Genomic DNA, 21,855 nt, shown 5'->3' with positions numbered 1-21,855 from the left:
GGGAGATGCTTGAGTGGAGGAGGAGGAAACAGACTGGAGTATGAGGCTGGTAGTTCCACCATTCTGCTGATTGCTGTGTGTAACTGCATGCTGAGGCAGAGACATGGAGTAGCAGACAGAGCTGATAATGACTTGCAGCTGGCTTGTAAGAGTAGTGCTTGGAGAGTGCCTTCTCATTATGAGGACACAGTTCTCTTCCCGCCCCTCCCCCCACCAGTAGCAGGCCCAAATCCACCTCCAGACCAACAGCAGTACATTGCTCTATCTCAAAAAGAAAAGGAGTACTTGTGGCACCTTAGAGACTAACAAATTTATTAGAGCATAAGCTTTCGTGAGCTACAGCTCACTTCATCGGATGCATTTGGTGGAAAAAACAGAGGAGAGATTTATATACACACACACGGAGAACATGAAACAATGGGTTTATCATACACACTGTAAGGAGAGTGATCACTTAAGATAAGCCATCACCAGCAGCAGGGGGGGGAAAGGAGGAAAACCTTTCATGGTGACAAGCAAGGTAGGCTAATTCCAGCAGTTAACAAGAATATCAGAGGAACAGTGGGGGGGTGGGGTGGGAGGGAGAAATACCATGGGGAAATAGTTTTACTTTGTGTAATGACTCATCCATTCCCAGTCTCTATTCAAGCCTAAGTTAATTGTATCCAGTTTGCAAATTAATTCCAATTCAGCAGTCTCTCGTTGGAGTCTGTTTTTGAAGCTTTTTTGTTGAAGTATAGCCACTCTTAGGTCTGTGATCGAGTGACCAGAGAGATTGAAGTGTTCTCCAACTGGTTTTTGATTGTTATAATTCTTGACGTCTGATTTGTGTCTTATGGGTCAGGACAAAGTCACAAAGTTCAGCCACCAGGTTAGCCGTGACAGTATCGGGGATACTGTTCCTGACGGCTTGTAGTCCATCTTTGTGTGGAATGTTGGTGTAGAGGGCTTCTACATCCATAGTGGCTAGGATGGTGTTTTTAGGAAGATCACCAATGGACTGTAGTTTCCTCAGGAAGTCAGTGGTGTCTCGAAGATAGCTGGGAGTGCTGGTAACGAAGGGCCTGAGGAGGGAGTCTACATAGCCAGACAATCCTGCTGTCAGGGTGCCAATGCCTGAGATGATGGGGCGTCCAGGATTTCCAGGTTTATGGATCTTGGGTAGCAGATAGAATACCCCAGGTCGGGGCTCCAGGGGTGTGTCTGTGCGGATTTGTTCTTGTGCTTTTTCAGGGAGTTTCTTGAGCAAATGCGGTAGTTTCTTTTGGTAACTCTCAGTGGGATCAGAGGGTAATGGCTTGTAGAAAGTGGTGTTGGAGAGCTGCCTAGTAGCCTCTTGTCCATACTCCGACCTATTCATGATGACGACAGCACCTCCTTTGTCAGCCTTTTTGATTATGATGTCAGAGTTGTTTCTGAGGCTGGGGATGGCACTGTGTTCTGCATGGCTGAGGTTATGGGGTAAGCGATGCTGCTTTTCCACAATTTCAGCTCGTGCACGTCGGCGGAAGCAGTCTATGTAGAAATCCAGGCTGCTGTTTCGACCTTCAGGAGGAGTCCACCCAGAATCCTTCTTTTTGTAGTGTTGGCAGGAAGGTCTCTGTGGGTTAATATGTTGGTCAGAGGTGTGTTGGAAATATTCCTTGAGTCTGAGACGTCGAAAATAGGATTCTAGGTCACCACAGAACTGTATCATGTTCGTGGGGGTGGAGGGGCAAAAGGAGAGGCCCCGAGATAGGACAGATTCTTCTGCTGGGCTAAGAGTATAGTTGGATAGATTAACAATATTGCTGGGTGGGTTACGGGAACCATTGTTGTGGCCCCTTGTGGCATATAGTAGTTTAGATAGCTTAGTGTCCTTTTTCTTTTGTAGAGAAGCAAAGTGTGTTTTGTAAATGGCTTGTCTAGTTTTTGTAAAGTCCAGCCTCGAGGAAGTTTGTGTGGAAGGTTGGTTCTTTATGAGAGTATCCAGTTTTGAGAGCTCATTCTTAATCTTTCCCTGTTTGAGACAAATGTATACCTTCAAATCAGCGGCACTGCGATGGGTACCCGCATGGCCCCACAGTATGCCAACATTTTTATGGCTGACTTAGAACAACGCTTCCTCAGCTCTCGTCCCCTAATGCCCCTACTCTACTTGCGCTACATTGATGACATCTTCATCATCTGGACCCATGGAAAAGAAGCTCTTGAGGAATTCCACCAGGATTTCAACAATTTCCATCCCACCATCAACCTCAGCCTGGACCAGTCCACACAAGAGATCCACTTCCTGGACACTACGGTGCTAATAAGCGATGGTCACATAAACACCACCCTATATTGGAAACCTACTGACCGCTATTCCTACCTACATGCCTCTAGCTTTCATCCAGATCATACCACTCGATCCATTGTCTACAGACAAGCGCTACGATATAACCGCATTTGCTCCAACCCCTCAGACAGAGACAAACACCTACAAGATCTCTATCATGCATTCCTACAACTACAATACCCACCTGCTGAAGTGAAGAAACAGATTGACAGAGCCAGAAGAGTACCCAGAAGTCACCTACTACAGGACAGGCCCAACAAAGAAAACAACAGAACGCCACTAGCCATCACCTTCAGCCCCCAACTAAAACCTCTCCAACGCATCATCAAGGATCTACAACCTATCCTGAAGGACGACCCATCACTCTCACAGATCTTGGGAAACAGACCAGTCCTTGCTTACAGACAGCCCCCCAATCTGAAGCAAATACTCACCAGCAACCACACACCACACAACAGAACCACTAACCCAGGAACCTATCCTTGCAACAAAGCCCGTTGCCAACTCTGTCCACATATCTATTCGGGGGATACCATCATAGGGCCTAATCACATCAGCCACACAATCAGAGGCTCGTTCACCTGCGCACCTACCAATGTGATATATGCCATCATGTGCCAGCAATGCCCCTCTGCCATGTACATTGGCCAAACTGGACAGTCTCTACGCAAAAGAATGAATGGACACAAATCAGACGTCAAGAATTATAACATTCAAAAACCAGTTGGAGAACACTTCAATCTCTTTGATCACTCGATCACAGACCTAAGAGTGGCTATACTTCAACAAAAAAGCTTCAAAAACAGACTCCAACGAGAGACTGCTGAATTGGAATTAATTTGCAAACTGGATACAATTAACTTAGGCTTGAATAGAGACTGGGAATGGATGAGTCATTACACAAAGTAAAACTATTTCCCCATGGTATTTCTCCCTCCCACCCCCCACTGTTCCTCTGATATTCTTGTTAACTGCTGGAATTAGCCTACCTTGCTTTTCACCATGAAAGGTTTTCCTCCTTTCCCCCCCCCCCTGCTGCTGGTGATGGCTTATCTTAAGTGATCGCTCTCCTTACAGTGTGTATGATAAACCCATTGTTTCATGTTCTCTGTGTGTGTGTGAATATAAATCTCTCCTCTGTTTTTTCCACCAAATGCATCCGATGAAGTGAGCTGTAGCTCACGAAAGCTTATGCTCTAATAAATTTGTTAGTCTCTAAGGTGCCACAAGTACTCCTTTTCTTTTTGCGAATACAGACTAACACGGCTGCTACTCTGAAACCTGTCAGATTGCTCTATCTGGCGCTGAAATGCAAAGGACCCCATGGGAATAGCGTAGCACTAGTCACTAGCAAAGACACTGTGTGTCTGCCTCCTGCTGCTGCTCAGACTCCTGCTTGCAGTGTTAGTGGAGTAGAGGGTGGAAGACATGGTGGTACCCCTATAGCCGGGGAGCCAAGTTAGATAATTCCTGAGGGCAGGCGGAAGTGGCAAATTTTTCAGCTCCAAATTTTAAATATACAATTAAAAAAACAAAGTAGCCGGGCTCTGCTGCCTGCCCCCACCAGCCACAGTACAACCTCATCACCACCTGCAGGGACAAGGGGAGAACCCCACCACAACAGGGAGGCAGTGACTGGCACAGAAACCCTGGTTGAGAGAGTTTGGGGGCAGGACTAGTAGTAAACCCTGGGGAAGAGGGGATGCTTCATGCACCTGCGACTCCCAACATGGGACTGGGGTGCTTTGTGCTCCCTTTCCCCTCCTATCACTGCCTAGGCCTGCCGACACAAGCCCCATTCCCGTCCCTGCCAGCATGGGGAGAGGCCTCCCTGCACTGCTACCTGCTGGGATGGGGAGGCAGCACTCATGTCAGAAATGGGACAACACAGCTCTCTCTGCTGCTACCTGGGTGGGGAAGGAGAGGGAGGAAAACAACAGGGTGGCAGGAGTGGAGTTGCTGGGTCATGTGATCAGGGCTGAGTGCAAGCCCTTCCCTTTCAAGAGCATTCGCAGAGGCTCAGATTTGGGTGGGCCTGGATCCCAACTGAGTGGGCTGTAACCCACCCATGGCTAGACCCTTGTCATGAGCAAGTGCAAAAAGCAGAGGCAGCGGGTATTTGCCGCTGGCCCTACCTAATTGGTGCCCCTGCCCTATAGCCCAAGTGGTTAAGGTACTCGTCTGAGAGGTGGGAGAACAAGCTTCAAGACCATGCTCCTCAGTGGGCATTTGAAGCCAGGTCTTCCACTGCCTGAGTGAGTGCTCTAACAATTGAGTTACTGGATACGAAGTGGGAAGGTTCCTCCTCAGTTTTAGTAACCTGGCTCATGTGCCTAACTGAAGGAAAGGGTTCACAGCCGTTAAGCCCAAGCTGAGATAGGCACCACTCTGTGGCCTGGAGCTAGTCCTGTAAGTACCTTTGAGCAGTGCTGTTTAGGTCATTTCCTACTGGTTATCTTTGGTGGGTCCCTGTTCAGCTTGATGGCTTCCATGAATCCTGTTTTAGGTGTCGCTCTCTCTCCCCTGCATTGCATAAGGAACCTGAACAACTATGTCAGGGCTCTGAATTCTATTAGGCGGCAAGGTGACTAAATCTCCAGTGTGGATCTAGCCCTTGTAGACTCTACTCCAATTACCCCTTTTCTTCATTAAATAGATTGAGTTCCTTGAGCTGCATACCTAAAAAGTATGTGTCATAACCATATAGCTAAGGGTAGCCTAGAATTCCTCCTTACCTGTAAGAGGTTAAGAAGCTCAAATAACCTGGTTGGCACCTGACCAAAAGGACCAATGGGGAAAGAAGATGCTTTCAAATCTGGTGGGTGGGGGCAAGGGGGAGGCTTTGTGTTCTTTGTTTTCTTGGGAAGCAGAGATGCACAGGTCAGAAAACTCCTTCTCCTATAAACCATCCTAAAGTGAGTCTCAATATTGCAAAAAGAGTAAGTAAATAAGGCAGGCTGCGTTAATTACCTTTTGTTTTCAACTTGTGAATTTTCCCTATGCTAACAGGGAGGTTTATCCCTGTTTTTTGTAACTTTAAAGTTTTGCCTAGAGGGGAGTCCTCTGTGTTTTGCATCTGATTACCCTGTAAAGTTACCTTCCATCCTGATTTTACAGAGGTGCTTCTTTTACATTTTTTCCTCTTTATAATAAAGTTCTGTTTTTTAAGAATCTGGTTTACCCATTTGGTTGGTATGTTATTCTTAAGCCTTCATAGGATGGGGGTGAAGGGCTTGGGGGGATATTTTGGGGGAATAGGAATTCCAAGTGGTCCTTTCCCTGATTCTTTGTCTAAATCACTTGGTAGTGGCAGCGAATACCATCCAAGGACAAAGGATTTGTGCCTTGGGGAAGTTAACCTAAGCTGGTAGAAATAAGCTTGGGGGGGGCTTTCATGTGGGTCCCCACATCTGTACCCTAGAGTTCAGAGTGGGGAGGGAATCCTGACAGTATGTTTTCCAATTCTTTAATCATGCTCGTGGTTCTTCTCTGAATCGTCTCGTTATCAATGTACTTCTTGAATTGTGGATACCACAACCAGATACCAGTATTCCAGCAATGGTCGTATTAGTGCCAAATACAGAGGTAATATAGCCTTCCTACTCGATAGTCCTCTGTTTATGCGTCCAAGGATCGCATTAGGCCTTTTGTGTTGTGTTGCACATTCAGCTGATGATCTACCATGACACCCAAGTCGTTTTCAGAGTCACTGTTTCTCAGGATGGAATCCCCCATCCTGTAAGCAAGGCTTACTTTTTGTTCCTAGCTGCATAACTCTACATTGGAACATATAGAGTTCAGGATCCTGACGCAGGGAAGAAAGGTAAGCAGCAGGATACGGACCCTGGACTTCAGGAAAGCAGACTTTGACTCCCTCAGGGAACAGATGGCCAGGATCCCCTGGGGGACTAACATGAAAGGGAAGGGAGTCCAGGAGAGCTGGCTGTATTTCAAGGAATCCCTGTTGAGGTTACAGGGACAAACCATCCCGATGAGTCGAAAGAATAGTAAATATGGCAGGCGACCAGCTTGGCTTAATGGTGAAATCCTAGCGGATCTTAAACATAAAAAAGAAGCTTACAAGAAGTGGAAGGTTGGACATATGACCAGGGAAGAGTATAAAAATATTGCTCGGGCATGTAGGAAAGATATCAGGAGGGCCAAATCGCACCTGGAGCTGCAGCTAGCAAGAGATGTCAAGAATAACAAGAAGGGTTTCTTCAGGTATGTTGGCAACAAGAAGAAAGCCAAGGAAAGTGTGGGCCCCTTACTGAAGGAGGGAGGCAAGCTAGTGACAGAGGATGTGGAAAAAGCTAATGTACTCAATGCTTTTTTTGCCTCTGTTTTCACTAACAAGGTCAGCTCCCAGACTGCTGTGCTGGGCAACACAAAATGGGGAAGAGATGGCCAGCCCTCTGTAGAGATAGAGGTGGTTAGGGACTATTTAGAAAAGCTGGACGTGCACAAGTCCATGGGGCCGGACGAATTGCATCCGAGAGTGCTGAAGGAATTGGCGGCTGTGATTGCAGAGCCCTTGGCCATTATCTTTGAAAACTCGTGGCGAACGGGGGAAGTCCCGGATGACTGGAAAAAGGCTAATGTAGTGCCCATCTTTAAAAAAGGGAAGAAGGAGGATCCTGGGAACTACAGGCCAGTCAGCCTCACCTCAGTCCCTGGAAAAATCATGGAGCAGGTCCTCAAAGAATCAATCCTGAAGCACTTAGAGGAGAGGAAAGTGATCAGGAACAGTCAGCATGGATTCACCAAGGGAAGGTCATGCCTGACTAATCTAATCGCCTTTTATGATGAGATTACTGGTTCTGTGGATGAAGGGAAAGCAGTGGATGTATTGTTTCTTGACTTTAGCAAAGCTTTTGACACGGTCTCCCACAGCATTCTTGTCAGCAAGTTAAGGAAGTATGGGCTGGATGAATGCACTATAAGGTGGGTAGAAAGCTGGCTAGATTGTCGGGCTCAACGGGTAGTGATCAATGGCTCCATGTCTAGTTGGCAGCCGGTGTCAAGTGGAGTGCCCCAGGGGTCGGTCCTGGGGCCCGTTTTGTTCAATATCTTCATAAATGATCTGGAGGATGGTGTGGATTGCACTCTCAGCAAATTTGCGGATGATACTAAACTGGGAGGAGTGGTAGATACGCTGGAGGGGAGGGATAGGATACAGAAGGACCTAGACAAATTGGAGGATTGGGCCAAAAGAAATCTAATGAGGTTCAATAAGGATAAGTGCAGGGTCCTGCACTTAGGATGGAAGAATCCAATGCACCGCTACAGACTAGGGACCGAATGGCTCGGCAGCAGTTCTGCGGAAAAGGACCTAGGGGTGACAGTGGACGAGAAGCTGGATATGAGTCAGCAGTGTGCCCTTGTTGCCAAGAAGGCCAATGGCATTTTGGGATGTATAAGTAGGGGCATAGCGAGCAGATCGAGGGACGTGATCGTTCCCCTCTATTCGACACTGGTGAGGCCTCATCTGGAGTACTGTGTCCAGTTTTGGGCCCCACACTACAGGAAGGATGTGGATAAATTGGAAAGAGTACAACGAAGGGCAACGAAAATGATTAGGGGTCTAGAGCACATGACTTATGAGGAGAGGCTGAGGGAGCTGGGATTGTTTAGTCTGCAGAAGAGAAGAATGAGGGGGGATTTGATAGCTGCTTTCAACTACCTGAAAGGGGGTTTCAAAGAGGATGGCTCTAGACTGTTCTCAATGGTAGCAGATGACAGAACGAGGAGTAATGGTCTCAAGTTGCAATGGGGGAGGTTTAGATTGGATATTAGGAAAAACTTTTTCACTAAGAGGGTGGTGAAACACTGGAATGCGTTACCTAGGGAGGTGGTAGAATCTCCTTCCTTAGAGGTTTTTAAGGTCAGGCTTGACAAAGCCCTGGCTGGGATGATTTAACTGGGACTTGGTCCTGCTTTGAGCAGGGGGTTGGACTAGATGACCTTCTGGGGTCCCTTCCAACCCTGATATTCTATGATTCTATGATTCTATATTAAACTGCATGTTGTTTGCTTGCTCCCAGTTGATCAAGTGATCCAGATAGCTTTGTATCAGTGACCTGTCCTCTTCATTATTTGCCATTCCTCGAATCTCTCTTATCTGCAAACTTAATCAGTACTGATTTTGTTTTCTTTCAACTCATTGATAAAAAGGGCAAGAACCAATCCCTATGAGACCCCACTAGAAACGCACCCACTTGATGATGATTCCTAATTTATATTTTGAGACTGGGTGGGTGAGGTAATATCTTTTATTGGATCAACTTCTGTTGATGAGAAAAACAAGCTTTGAAGCCACACAGAGTTGCTCTTCAGGTCTGGGAAAGGTACTCCAAGTACACCAACCTTGTCTCTCTAATACCTTGGGACCAACGCCACTACGACTATGCTGCATGCTTTTGAGACCTGTCAGTTAGCCAATTTTTAATCGATACGTATGCCATGTTGATTTTTTTGTTTTAGTTTTTAAAACTAATACCTCACTGAAGTCTAAGTATATAATGTCAACGCTATTAACTTTTAACCAAATGTGTAACCTCATAAAAAAAAATTAAGTTTAGAATCATAGAATATCAGGGTTGGAAGGAACCTCAGGAGGTCATCTAGTCCAACCCCCTACTCAAAGCAGAACCAATCCCCAATTAAATCATCCCATCCAGGGTTTTGTCAAGCCTGACCTTAAAAACCTCTAAGGAATGAGATTCCACCACGTCCCTAGATAACCCATTTCAGTGCTTCACCACCTTCCTAGTATCAACCTAAACCTCCCCCATTGCAACTTGAGACCATTACTCCTTGTTCTATCATCTGGCACCACTGAGAACAGTCTAGATCCATCCTCTTTGGAACCCCCTTTCAGGTAGTTGAAAACAGCTATCAAATCCCCCATCATTCTTCTCTTCTGCAGACTAAATAATCCCAGGTCCCTCAGCCTCTCATCATAAATCATATGCTTCAGCCCCCTAATCATTTTTGTTGCCCTCCGCTGGATTCTTTCCAATTTTTCCACATCCTTCTTGTAGTGTGGGGCCCAAAACTGGAAACAGTACTCCAGATGAGGCCTCACCAATGCCGAATAGAGGGGAATGATCACATCCCTCGATCTGCTGACAATGCTCCTACTTATACAGTCCAAAATGCCACTAGCCTTCTTGGCAACAAAGGCACACTGTTGACTCATATCCAGTTTCTGGTGCACTGTAACCCCTTGATCCTTTTCTGCAGAACTGTTGCCAAGCCAGTCGGTCCCTAGTCTGTAGGAGTGCATGGGATTCTTCCGTCCTAAGTGCAGGACTCTGCACTTGCCCATGTTGAACCTCATCAGATTTCTTTTGGCCCAATCCTCTAATTTATCTAGGTCCCTCTGTATCCTATCCCTATCCTCCAGCGTATCTACCACTCCTCCCAGTTTAGTGTCATCCTTAAACTTGCTGAGGGTGCAATCCACACCATCCTCCAGATCATTAATGAAGATATTGAACAAAACTGACCTTTGGGGCACTCTGCTTGATACCAGCTGCCAACTAGACATGGAGCCATTGATCACTACCCGTTGAGCCTGATGATCTAGCCAGCTTTCTATCCACCTTATAGTCCATTCATCCAGCCCATGCGTCTTTAACTTGCTGGCAAGAATATTATGGGAGACTGTATCAAAAGCTTTGCTAAAGTCAAGGAATAACACATCCACTGCTTTCCCCTCATCCACAGAGCAAGTTATCTCATCATAGAAGGCAATTTGGTTAGTCAGGCATGACTTGCACTTGGTGAATCCATGCTGACTGTTCCTGATCACTTTCCTCTAAGTGCTTCAGAATTGATTCCTTGAGGACCTGCTCCATGATTTTTCCAGGGACTGAGATGAGGCTGACTGGCCTGTAGTTCCCTGGATCTTCCTCCTTCCCTTTTTTAAAGATGGGCACTACATTAGCCTTTTTCCAGTCATTCGGGACCTCACCTGATCGCTATGAGTTTTCAAAGATAAGGGCCAATGGCTTTGCAATCACATCCGCCAACTCCTTTAGCATCCTCGGATGCAGTGCATCCGGCCCCATGGACTTGTGCTCAACCAGCTTTTCTAAATAGTCATGAACCACTTCTTTCTCCACAGAGGGCTGGTGGTCTCCTCCCATAATGTGCTGCCCAATGCAGTAGTCTGGGAGCTGACCTTGTTCGTGAAGACAGTGACGAAAAAAGCATTGAGTACATTAGTTTTTTCCACATCCTCTGTCACTAGGTTGCCTCGCCCATTCAGTAAGGGGCCCACACTTTCCTTGGCCACCTTCTTGTTGCTAACATACCTGTAGAAACCCTTCTTGTTACTCTTAACATCTCTTGCTAGCTGCAACTCCAAGTGTGATTTGGCCTTCCTGATTTCACTCTTGCATGCCTGAGCAATATATTTATACTCCTCCCTGGTCGTTTGTCCAATCTTCCACTTCTTGTAAGCTTTTTTTTTTGTGTTTAAGATCAGCAAGGATTTCACTGTTAAGCCAAGCTGGTCACCTACCATATTTACTATTCTTTTTACACATCGGAGGGTTTGTTCCCGCAATAAGGATTCTTTAAAATACAGCCAGCTCTTCTGGACTCCTTTCTCCCTCATGTTATTCTCCCAGGGGGATCTGCCCAATTATCATTCACATTAGTCTGACACAATCTATTTTCCATAAATCCTTGTTAATTGACTTTAATTGTATTATTCTCCTTTAATTCTTTATTGATCAAGTCCTTTATCAGCTGTTCCATTATCTTGTCCAGGATCAATGTCAGACTGACACATCTATAATTACCTGGGTTTTCCCGTTTACCCTTTTAAAATATTGACACAAATTAGCTTTTTTCCAGTCTTCTGGAACTCCCCTAGTTTTCAAAGAGTTATTGAAAATCAACATTAATGGTCTGATGAGCTGCTCAGCCAGCTCTTTTAAAACTCTGGGATACAAATTATACAGACCTACTGATTTAAAAATGTCTAATTTTAGTAGCTGCTGTTTAACAGCCTCGTGAATTACTATTGGAATGGAAAGTGTTTTGTCATCATCATATGATATGACTACATCATATGATGTTTTGGTTTTGTTTTTTTCCAAATACAGAACAGAAATATTTAGTGAATATTTTCTGCATTATTATTGATAATTCTACCGTCGCTATCTGGTAATGAACCAGTACCATTGTTAGGGTTCTTTCTGTTCCTCGTCCACTTAAAAAGCTCCTTCTTATTGTCCTCAATTTTGATGGCTGTAGCTTTCTCCTTGTGTCCTTTTAATTTTCTTATCAATTCCTAACTTCTGATTTATAATCTTTACGGTCAACTTCTCCTTTTTTCCATTCGTTATATACATGTGTGTACACACACACACACCCACACACACACACACACACACACGCGCGCCTTCACTTCCCCTTTAAGCCAGGTTGTATTTTTAACCAGCATGCCCTTCTTTCTCAATTGTGAAATTTTGGCTTTTTGGGTATCTAGGAAAACATTCTTAAATTCCCAATTATCATTCACATTTTTCTGTTTAAATTATTTTACCCAACTAAATGCCATGTAATTATTTTCAGCTCTGAGAAACTGGCCATTTTATCCTGCAGTACCCTGCCTCATTCACAGCATACTTTCTAAATTCTGCAACAAATGAAGCAGAGGACCTACAGACACAATAGCCTCCTTCATTACACAGTACTTGTTTGGGGATGGGGGACATAAACAACTTACAGACACACTGAAGGGGGACCCAATCAAATAAGTTTAAGAACTCTGACCTAACTGATTAGCAATAGTAGGTTGTTATCCACTATGTAGACTAGGCACTAGAGGGGGAAGTGGCATACTGTTTGTCAGTGGGTTTTACAGATATTTGCTGACAGTAGAGGAACATAGAGTCAGACCTCCTGGATATAATTCCAGAGCCTGTTGGCAGTGTTTATAGACCTTTCTGGCTTTGTGGCCCCAGCCTGTTTCTTGCGCCCCTCTAGGCAGATCCTTGCCATCCAGCCTCTCTGTATATGAAAACCTTAACACACAAATACCTAGGACTGATTTGCTCAATGTAAAGTGCAACGACAACTGATTCTTACTAACTATAATCACTGATTTGATGACATGGGGTTGTGTGTGGGGGTAGGAGCAACAGGGAATGTGCCACACATCCCACTTCGTACAAATGGGGAAAAGGGCTGGATAGGGAGGTACCACCTCTTTACTCACTTTCATGCCTATATTTGAGCTTCCATAACTCTGACCTGCTAGAGCAGAGGCCTTCAGCCTCAGGATTAAAAATGGGATTGACATTTGGGTGAGTCTTTTCTCATCACAGATGACCTGGATTAAACCACTGCAAACCATCCTACAAACTCACTGGTAAGAGTTCTTTAAATATAATTAATTGAGAGTATTTAATTTCCATTATGTTCCCATGAAGTTTGCAGGCCTGGGAGTGGAACACTGTTCCAGCGATCTAAAGTGATGCATAATATCAAACAGGCTGAAGTTGAACTATATAATACTCTCCATAAAAAAGTATCAGCACAACACTATTTTGAAAGAATACCATTCTGAGAATTTAGCGCTTTAAAAAGTGGTGTTTTTTTTTTTTAAATGTATGGATATATAGCAAATTTGCAGAGCTGTGTGGGATTGCTCTATCTGCTGTGCTTAATTTTCAGGATCTACTGTTGTCTTTTTTTTAAGTCTTGCTCTTCCAGCTGTAAAGCACATCAACTATTTCTAATAATATATTATTCTGTGACAGTATGCCTACCTATCCAAGATTAACGCAGCAACACTACAAAATGTGCTTTCAGCTTTTATGCAGCATGTTGATCAAGGTTATTAACAATTTGTTCTCAGGCTGTATTGCCTCCCTAGAATTCCATTATAAGGTCATGTGCAATGTTCCAAGTAGGTGTCAGCAAGGGGCGCATGTGAGCTTTGCTCAAACTCTACTTTGTATGACTGAATGTGTTCAACTCTCTAGAAGCCCTTTTTGTAGCTGAGGCCCACCACACAGACAACAGTGTTGACTCTTTGGAAGGAATATATTTGGAGTACAAGAGTTACTGCTAGTTAACTACTTTTTCTCCATCACCCCCCTGTAGGATTTGCAATTACTTACTACCCAAATGGACAGGACAGCCTGCTATGTGAATGTGGAGAATACATCCGAACCCTGGCATATCTAGTGAACTGCTGACCTCTAAGATCCTTCTCCAAGGGGACAACCTTGATTCATTCCATAGAATGGGAAGCTACAGCGTGGATGCTAAATCTGGATGTTAACCTTTAATGTTGCTTTTCAAATTGCTATACGAAATATGATGAGGATGACCCCACTGTAGGAGACTAGCAGTAAATTCCATAACGATGTAGACTGAGGAGCCCTGCTCTGCCAATCCAACATCTCTATGAAGCATTGAGAAAATAGTCATTTGTAAAGGTAAACACAACTCTGTGTAACAGTCACAAATTTCATATCTGAGATACTCTATTGAAACTACCCACCTGGTTAAATGAACTCTAAAAATTCCCCTATAGGAATGTGTACTGGTTTATTACATTACTGGCTGCACAGTCTTTATTTCATTGAGATGACCTGCTCCCTAGATTTTTCTCCAAACAAACTGTTTGTGACCTTTGGCTTTTTAAATAGCATGCATCTATGGGCTTGTTTATATGTGATAGTTGTTTTGGATTAAGCTAGGCTGTGAATTTAAAGTGCAATCACTGTTCCTGGATAATGCCATGTGTAGTCAATCTATATGTAGCAGCTAATAAGCTTTCAACAGTCAGACATGTAACCTCATTACCCAAGGATGAGGATTGGGCTTTGGAGGAAACACAGGCCATGGTAGATTGAAAGTACCAAATTTTAATCTGAATTTGGAGGTGAAGTTTAAGTACCACTTTTATCATTGTGGAAGACTGTATAATGTAGGTAGAGCCATCACATCCATGAAGTTGCAGACTCGGGTAAGGCCCTCAAGAATGAAACCCTCTATGAGAGATGGAGCAAAGGCTATTTCCATGTGTTTAGTTAACACTACCACCCACAAGATGTTTTCTAGACAAGTAACGTACACAAGGTGTCAATTTGTGTGGCCCAAAACTTGAGACAACTGAGGATAAATTAGGATGCAAGTCTTCTAAGGATGGGTCTATTTACAAATAGCTCCAGATAAGATTGGCAATTCAAATCTTAAATGAGGCAGGTTTGTTTTGTTTTCTTTAACAAATGTAAAAGTCAAAGAAACTTTAAATAAGAAATCCACAAATGTAAGGTTGAAAGCTTGCCCCTTTCCTACTTAACATATAAATTTAATAGAGACCAAATAGGAAATGCTTTTCTTGTAACCTGACATACGATAAATTACAGAATGTATATAGGATGAAGTCCTGGCCCTGGTGAAGTCAATGGCAAAACAAAATGTCTTTGTGCTTGATTTACTGTATAGATCTCATTAGGAGTTATGCTCAGCTGGAGTTCAGGAGTGTCTCTCTGCTGAGACCAGTGCCTTTAAAATTTGACCATAGGGCACCAGGCTGGTGACTGCACCATAATCACAGCATAAATTACCTCCTACAATGGATTGCATAAGCAAAAATACATTTCCTATTTTACAGTATCAAGATTATATATTAGTGTCAAAGTGTATTTTGCAAGCAAAATTAAAGAGGAAAGGAAACATTAAACTAGTTGTTGTAAATAATAACTTTAGTATAATTTGATATCTGATTATTACAGTAGCAACAAGTACTAAAATCCAGCCAGTCATAGATTATTAATAGAACTGGAAGGACAGAATATCCTCCAACTTCTACAAGAATCTCTCTCACAGCTGTGAAGTGTACCACTATGAACATTATTAAAATTTATTAACAAAAGCTCTGTACATATCTTTTCATACTCTTGGAATTTTACATCTAAGCAAAATAACAGCACATTTTAATTTTATCATTTGTACAAATTGTTACAGAATATTAACCAGTAGGTTAAATAAGTAAAATAAACCACACTGATTTACTTTTGTAAAGTATCCACAAAAGTGATTTGTGACAATTTTTTAAAATCCCCCTGAACGTATAAAAATAAATTATTTGATTAAATCTACCAATTAGAAATATTACAAATCAAAATATCAATGTTTTCTTATGAATTTCTCACAATACAAAACAGATTCACAAAAACCTTATTTACAGAAATGAGGTAAGAACTGTGCAATGTCTAACCAAGAGACATATTGCAGAATTAACATGTTCTTCCAATTAAGTACACAGTGGAGGTCTAATTACAGCTGGATCATTTTCCACTAATAATTTACACATCTAAATACAGATTAGTGGTCATTAATCCCAATTTTTATCTACACTCTACCACACTGCATAGGGTCATGCCATGAAATCATCTATCCTAAGTGAAAATGTTCTAACAATAAGCTCACCCATTTCAACCACTGGTATATGTTTAAATATCTACTCACTTTTTTGGTAATTTATTAGTGAAAAGTGACCCAGGTAACAATTTGCCTGAGCTATCTACAGTGGCTTAAACACTTCTAATAAAGGCAGAACAATGGGGAAGGCTGCTGGTGCAATGTTGAATATTTCTGCTGCTTACAAGGACTTGTCTAGTGCATGCTCAGCTGTCTGCAGCCATTTCAACACAATGGAGGTAGCAACAGGCACTTAGTTTAGGCCAAACACTACCAGTACTTTCCAAAGTGGCCTTCTCATCTGGTTAAAAAAAAAAAATTCCATTTAAACTGATTTGGTTTGTCCAGCAACCTTAGAACTCACAAAACCCAAATGAATGTTGTTAACCTTTGGACTCTACCCTGAAATTCTTATTCTGGCAAAATTCACTCTATAGTCAATAGAAATTTGATGGAGTGACAAGTTCAGAATTGGATTCTTTATATCATGAGTCAGATTTCAAAATGTTTTACAAAGCCAAAAACACCTAACAGGAAATCCACACTGCCAATTACAAGCTGGGTCTGAAAGCATTTGCAATTGCAGCATAGATAAGGTTGATTTGTTTGCTAAGACTCCTGTTCTGAAATAAAGTAATGTGTGACTGGAATACGTATTTTCAGTTTACTAGCCCTCCAGCTGTATAATAAGAACTACTACTTGAGCATCAAGTAGGATATTTTCCAGGGTTGAATGTGTAGTTGTACTTAGTATTGTCATACTGACAAAATAATTATGGTTTGCAGAATTTGATTTTTTGCAGTGTCTGTTAAATCTGAAGAAGTAGTTCCATTTCAGTGCAACAAGAAAGTAGATCAGAGCCTTAAAAGAATGTCCTTATGAAGATTAATCCTTTGCTGTGCAGTTAGGTCCTTGTTGCATTTCTTCATATCTGCAGAAAGGAAGATTCGCAGCTAGATGAAGTGCTATAATAGCAGGACATGCAGTTCTCAAATATTATTCAAATGTCAACTTTTTTCAGGTGCAACCGATCCAGTTTTATCATTAAGCCTCTGTGGTAAAAAACAAAAAAAAACACACTTGTACAACCAGACAGTATTTTAGATTTGCTAAATTCTACAACTTCTACATATAAATGAAAAGGCCTGGCTGGAATACAGTCTGGACACAAAAGTGAATAAGATTAGATAGTTATGCTAAAGAATCAAATGTAGAAGTTTTGTCTTATGCTTTTAGCAAAATGTTTGGATTTTAAATAAAAGTATTCACACAACATGGAAACAGAACTTTGGAAAGAAGAAAGTAATTACAGCAAAGGTATTTTAGACCTCCAAAATTACCATCAGGAAACAGATCCAAACTACTGATCTCTCCTTGGGGCCATCTAACCCTGCTTTGTATTTCCTGCTGCTTTTGATCTGCCAGGCTTCATGGAGAGAGGGGGAAGGGGATTTTCACGATGTCAAAACAATTCCATCCAAGGACCCAAAAACCTCTCACCATAGAAATACCCCTTCCCAATCACTGTTCCTGGAGCCACACAACATACACTTTCTACCCCCTACCAACCCTTCCCTGGTGCCAGAAGTTCTCTCTCTCTCTCTCTGCCCATTCTTTACATGTCTTCTGTCCCCTCTTTCATAGTGACCATCAGGATTTATATTGTATCTGCAGGTACTAACAACTGCTATTGTATATCTGGGAAAATCCCAGATTTCTGGATGTGTCACATCCATACTATATATTTGTGATTAGGACAATAAATTAATCTAAAAGGTAAGTAAGGCCTCAATTAAAACAATTCTTTAAAAGGCTATGGGGAAATAAATAATTTTAATATACTTAAGATCTATTCAATTTCCTAAATGAAAGTTCCATAACAGCAAACAAAATCTATAAAATGGCAGCAGGTATACTTGTTCCACTCAGTGTCTAGGAGCACATGTACATGGGCGCTCCTAGAGCTGCACACAAGGAGGCTCATATCATCATGCTAATACAGGACACAAGAAAGTGACAGTGGCTAAACACAAAGCTCTGGCAAGGCAATACGTCAACTGACATAAGTACTTACTTTTTCCTCATTTAAGGCATTACATGGAAATACCAAGTGAAACACTGACAATTGTGATTGGTGATTTGACTGTGTCTGTTTCATAATGAAAAAAGTAAGATGATAAAGCTTTGAATATGTCAATTAAACAAAGATAGATGAAAGACATTCACTAGAGAGTTCCCTGCATGTATCTCATAAGCACCTAGTACTGACCACTTAGAGAGAGGATACTGGGCTAGGTGGACCACTGGTCTTATCCAGTATAGCAATTACTATAGTAAGTGGGTTAGAGTCTAAGGAAGCCTAAATACATTTAATTAAGTCCTTGTATGGACAGAAGGTATAGGTTACACCAACTTAAACATCTGGTTTCTCTTAAGACTTGCCTCTGAATTTGGCACAATGTTCCTTTAATTATATCACTGAAAATGCCATTTAGGTGAAAATAGACTTACTGTCACTTTTTGAGTTGCATTATCCCCATGAATTGTAAGAAATGGGTTGGTAGTTGTATGAAGGGGTGATGCTTGATTGCCTGAAAGCAGGTTATTTATGGGTATCTGTGCTACTCCTGGGATCTGCAATTGCTGCACTTCAGGCTGGTGGTGTTGGTGTTGATGGTGCTGTTGCTGCACTAGCTGATACAGAAGGGCCTGATGTTGTTCCTTAGGTAATACAAGGAAAGAACACTCTAATCAACAATCATTCAACGAATTGTCACTCCTTTCTAGGTCCTTTCTTACCCTAGTGGTTTTTTTTTTTTTTTTTTTTTTGCAGTGTAACCACAATTTACCACACTTCAATTAACATGGGTTGCAATGATGAAGCTCCACAGGAATGTGAAGGATGGAAGAGAGGGCCTCTTCAAGCTTTCTTAACATCAGCAGCTCAACAGGAAGTTCAGCTGAGTCAGCTGGCCTGGGGAAAGCCTCTATCACAGGACCCTAGATTTGATATCCTTTTCTTACAAAAATATGTAAGAATATGTTTGGCACAGTATCAAATTATCAAAGTAACTAATCATGCTACTTTCAATACAAATTAAAATTTTTTCCAAGCAAGTGCCGAGTGGCAAATATATCCTTCAACGCAAACCAATATTTACAATGAACATATTCTCCATGCTATAAAAAGGTGCAGACAAGTGAACAATAAACTATTTTTGAAAATTAATTTTTAAACAGATATATGATCAAGGAGTTAATCCACACAGGTCTAATATTTGTATTAACCTGAGGAGTTTGTCTATACTTCAGAAAGCAGTGGTCCTGACTCAGCTTTACACAGAACATAGCCAATTCTATTATAAATATAGGACATACTGATGTGAGTTGTTGAGTACTCAGTAACTGCTGAAATTGCTGGTGCTGTTGATGGAGCAGAAGTTGTCTCTGTTGGTCAGGAAGTAATCCTAGTCCCGAGGCACTGCAAAGCAATGACCAAGCTCTTAGTTTCTGCAATGTAACACTGCAGTTTATTTGACTAATGGATGTCAGTCATCATTTTTACTTCAGCCTTTCAGCAAAATTACAAACCAAAACCATGTATAGACTTTTTGATAACTAACACTGACTTGCTATATAGCATTTTGATTAAATATTGCTAGATATCCCACTGAATACCAATAGCAAATGAGTAGTTATTTCTTGCAGAAGTTGGACAGCAAAGTAAACATACACACAGTTATAATATGCGCATAGCTCACCCACATTTTGTTAACATATGCCTGGATACTCCAATCTCACCCACAAACACAAATTTAATTACCATCTTTAATGCTGACGATTTACAGGTCTGTCTGTCTACTGCAGACCTGTCCAAACTGAAATCTCAGCCTCTCTCTCTAACATCTCCTTGTGGATGTCTAGCCATCAGCTCAAGCTCAACATGGCTAAAACAGAACTCTCAATCCTTTCCCTTTAACTCCTCCCAATACATTATTTCTCAAGCACTATGGACAACATCACCACCCTACCTGTCACCAGGCCAATAACCTGGGTTTTATTTTTAGCTTGCATATCTCTCTAGACCCCCCACACATCCAGAGTATGTCTAAATCTTGCAGATTCTTTCTATATAATGTCTCTAAGACATGGCCTTTCCTATCCATCCACACAGCTAGAACACTTGTCCAGATTCTCATGATCTCACATCTCTATTACTACAACATACTTTTCTGCGGCTTTGACAAATGCAATCTTGGCCACATATCCATTCAGAGCTGTGCTCCAAAGATTGTTTTCCTAGCCTCTCATTTTGAGCTTGTTACCCCTCTCTTTAAATCTGCCACTGGCTTCTCTTTCTCTCTCACATCAGATGTAAGCTGCTAGTCTTCACTCTGAAGGCCTTTCACAAACCTATCTCCACGCTACCTATCATCTTTCATTTGCTATTGACATGTTGACTGCTACCTCCGAATAGCCCTTGATGTCAGCCTCCATTGCCCACTTGCTAAATTTTCAAACAAGAATCTGTGTTTTCTCCCATGCTGTCCCTCATGAGGAAGCACGCCCCATAAACATCTGCAAAACTACCTCATTATCGTCCCTCAAATCCTTGCTTAAAACTCGTTTGACTTCATGATGGCTAGGGTGCTGTGACCATTGCCTAAAATGCTGACAAATACTGTCTCATTGTTTCCTTGTGTTCTTCTATGAATCTGTCTATAGACATAAAATGTCTCTTGTTTTCTGCTATGATTGTAAGCTCTTTGAGGCAGGGACAGTCTTTTTGTTCCGTGTTTGTACAATGCCTAGCACAACAGGACACCATAACTAAGGCTCCTAGGTGCTATGGTAATACAAATAGACAACTATGAATTAGCAGGGCCTGAAAACTTTGCCTGACACCAACTAGCCAGGGTTGAAAAATACCTGTGCTGTCACCACTCCTCCCAAACCAACTCTCTTAGAATTTAAAGAAAAAAAAACTCTTTATGTAATTTTTATTCTGTATTGTATTTCATGTTAATCAACTATTTATTAAATTTTTTTAAATGTAACAACGTATTTGTATCGAGCTTTTAGTATTCACTCCACTTTTTACACATTCTCCTATAATTACGTGTCCTTTTCTGCATTGTTTTTATTGCCTGTTGCTCTTTTCATTCTTTCTCCATCCCATTCTTTCTTTCCCCATATATCATGTGCTCTACCTCTTCCCACATATTTAGGGTCTCACTTCTCCCTAATTTTTTTTTCCTGTCTCTTTATCCCCTGGTCCTACCTACTCTACCCTGATCTAGTCACCTGTGATACATAAGGGTTGGGAGAAAACAAGCAACCCCCCCCAATAGCTGGAGAACTAAATTTCCAGAGAAATACCCAAGTGAAGAAGACAAGCTTGCCTCCCAAAGCTGCCAGGAAAGGGAAGTTTCCTGGGATTCCTAACTGGGTGTGCTTTCCCTGGTTGGAATGGGGATTTACCTTTTTGTAGGCCTCTGACTAACATATCTGATTAGTTTGAAACTCCCTGTCCCACAAGCTCCTCTGTCTGGAGAAAAAGAGGATTGTTCCCTTTCATTCCAACAATCATTTAACCCTCCTGCGTGTTGTATGGGTTGGGGTGGGGCTCCTTCTATTAATCTATTTCTCCCCCGGCCTCTGATTTTGAATGCTTTTCCCCCAGTGAAATACTTCAACATACCCCTCCGCTGCAACTCATAGCTTTCCCAAGCAGCACAGTAATGAGACGTGTGTGTGGATCTGTAGAGCAACATGCATGCAAAGGTCTTTAATTATACTACCCATCTCCCACATGAAGTTGTCTTCTCAGATCCATGACTTTTGTAATTAACCAGCAGTAGCAATTCACCCTAAATATCGGGAGATGCTCTCCAGTCGACTACCTTAATCTTTTCGAGGAGCTGGAGGAATGGAGGTGTCCGGAGAGCACTCTGACATCTATTTTGCAGATCTTCACTAGACCCGCTAAATCGACACCCGGTGCATTGATTGCAGAAGTGTCACTCTCCCCAGTAGTCGCAAAAAGAAAAGGAGTACTTGTGGCACCTTAGAAACTAAC

At 42.2% G+C, this 21,855-nt stretch overlaps 1 protein-coding gene and 1 long non-coding RNA gene across 23 annotated transcripts in view; one reads left to right on the top strand and one right to left on the bottom strand.

Moving 5' to 3' along the window:
- Positions 1-19,158, top strand: part of LOC122459021 — a 33,048-nt gene extending 13,890 nt beyond the window's left edge. The window contains exons 2-3 of the long non-coding RNA XR_006279434.1: positions 13,445-13,782; positions 18,610-19,158. This is a non-coding gene — a long non-coding RNA (uncharacterized LOC122459021). The remainder of the gene's footprint in view (positions 1-13,444; positions 13,783-18,609) is intronic.
- MLLT10 (MLLT10 histone lysine methyltransferase DOT1L cofactor) overlaps positions 15,037-21,855 on the bottom strand; it is a 232,649-nt gene continuing 225,830 nt past the window's right edge. For 17 of the 22 annotated variants that reach the window (XM_043509429.1, XM_038390658.2, XM_043509425.1 and 14 more), the window contains 3 exons: positions 19,155-19,257; positions 18,288-18,497; positions 15,037-16,828 (listed from right to left, as the gene is read on the bottom strand). In XM_043509429.1, coding sequence (XP_043365364.1) covers positions 16,784-16,828; positions 18,288-18,497; positions 19,155-19,257 — 358 coding nt within the window. In that variant the 3' untranslated portion in view covers positions 15,037-16,783. The remainder of the gene's footprint in view (positions 16,829-18,287; positions 18,498-19,154; positions 19,258-21,855) is intronic. The other 5 variants (XM_043509436.1, XM_043509438.1, XM_043509431.1 and 2 more) reach the window with 2 other exon arrangements.

This window comes from Dermochelys coriacea, chromosome 2 (assembly GCF_009764565.3).
Source record: "Dermochelys coriacea isolate rDerCor1 chromosome 2, rDerCor1.pri.v4, whole genome shotgun sequence".
Classification (NCBI taxonomy): domain Eukaryota; kingdom Metazoa; phylum Chordata; order Testudines; family Dermochelyidae; genus Dermochelys; species Dermochelys coriacea.
The sequence above is the reverse complement of the archived record's forward strand: the minus strand, read 5'-3'. Positions and strand labels throughout refer to the sequence as shown.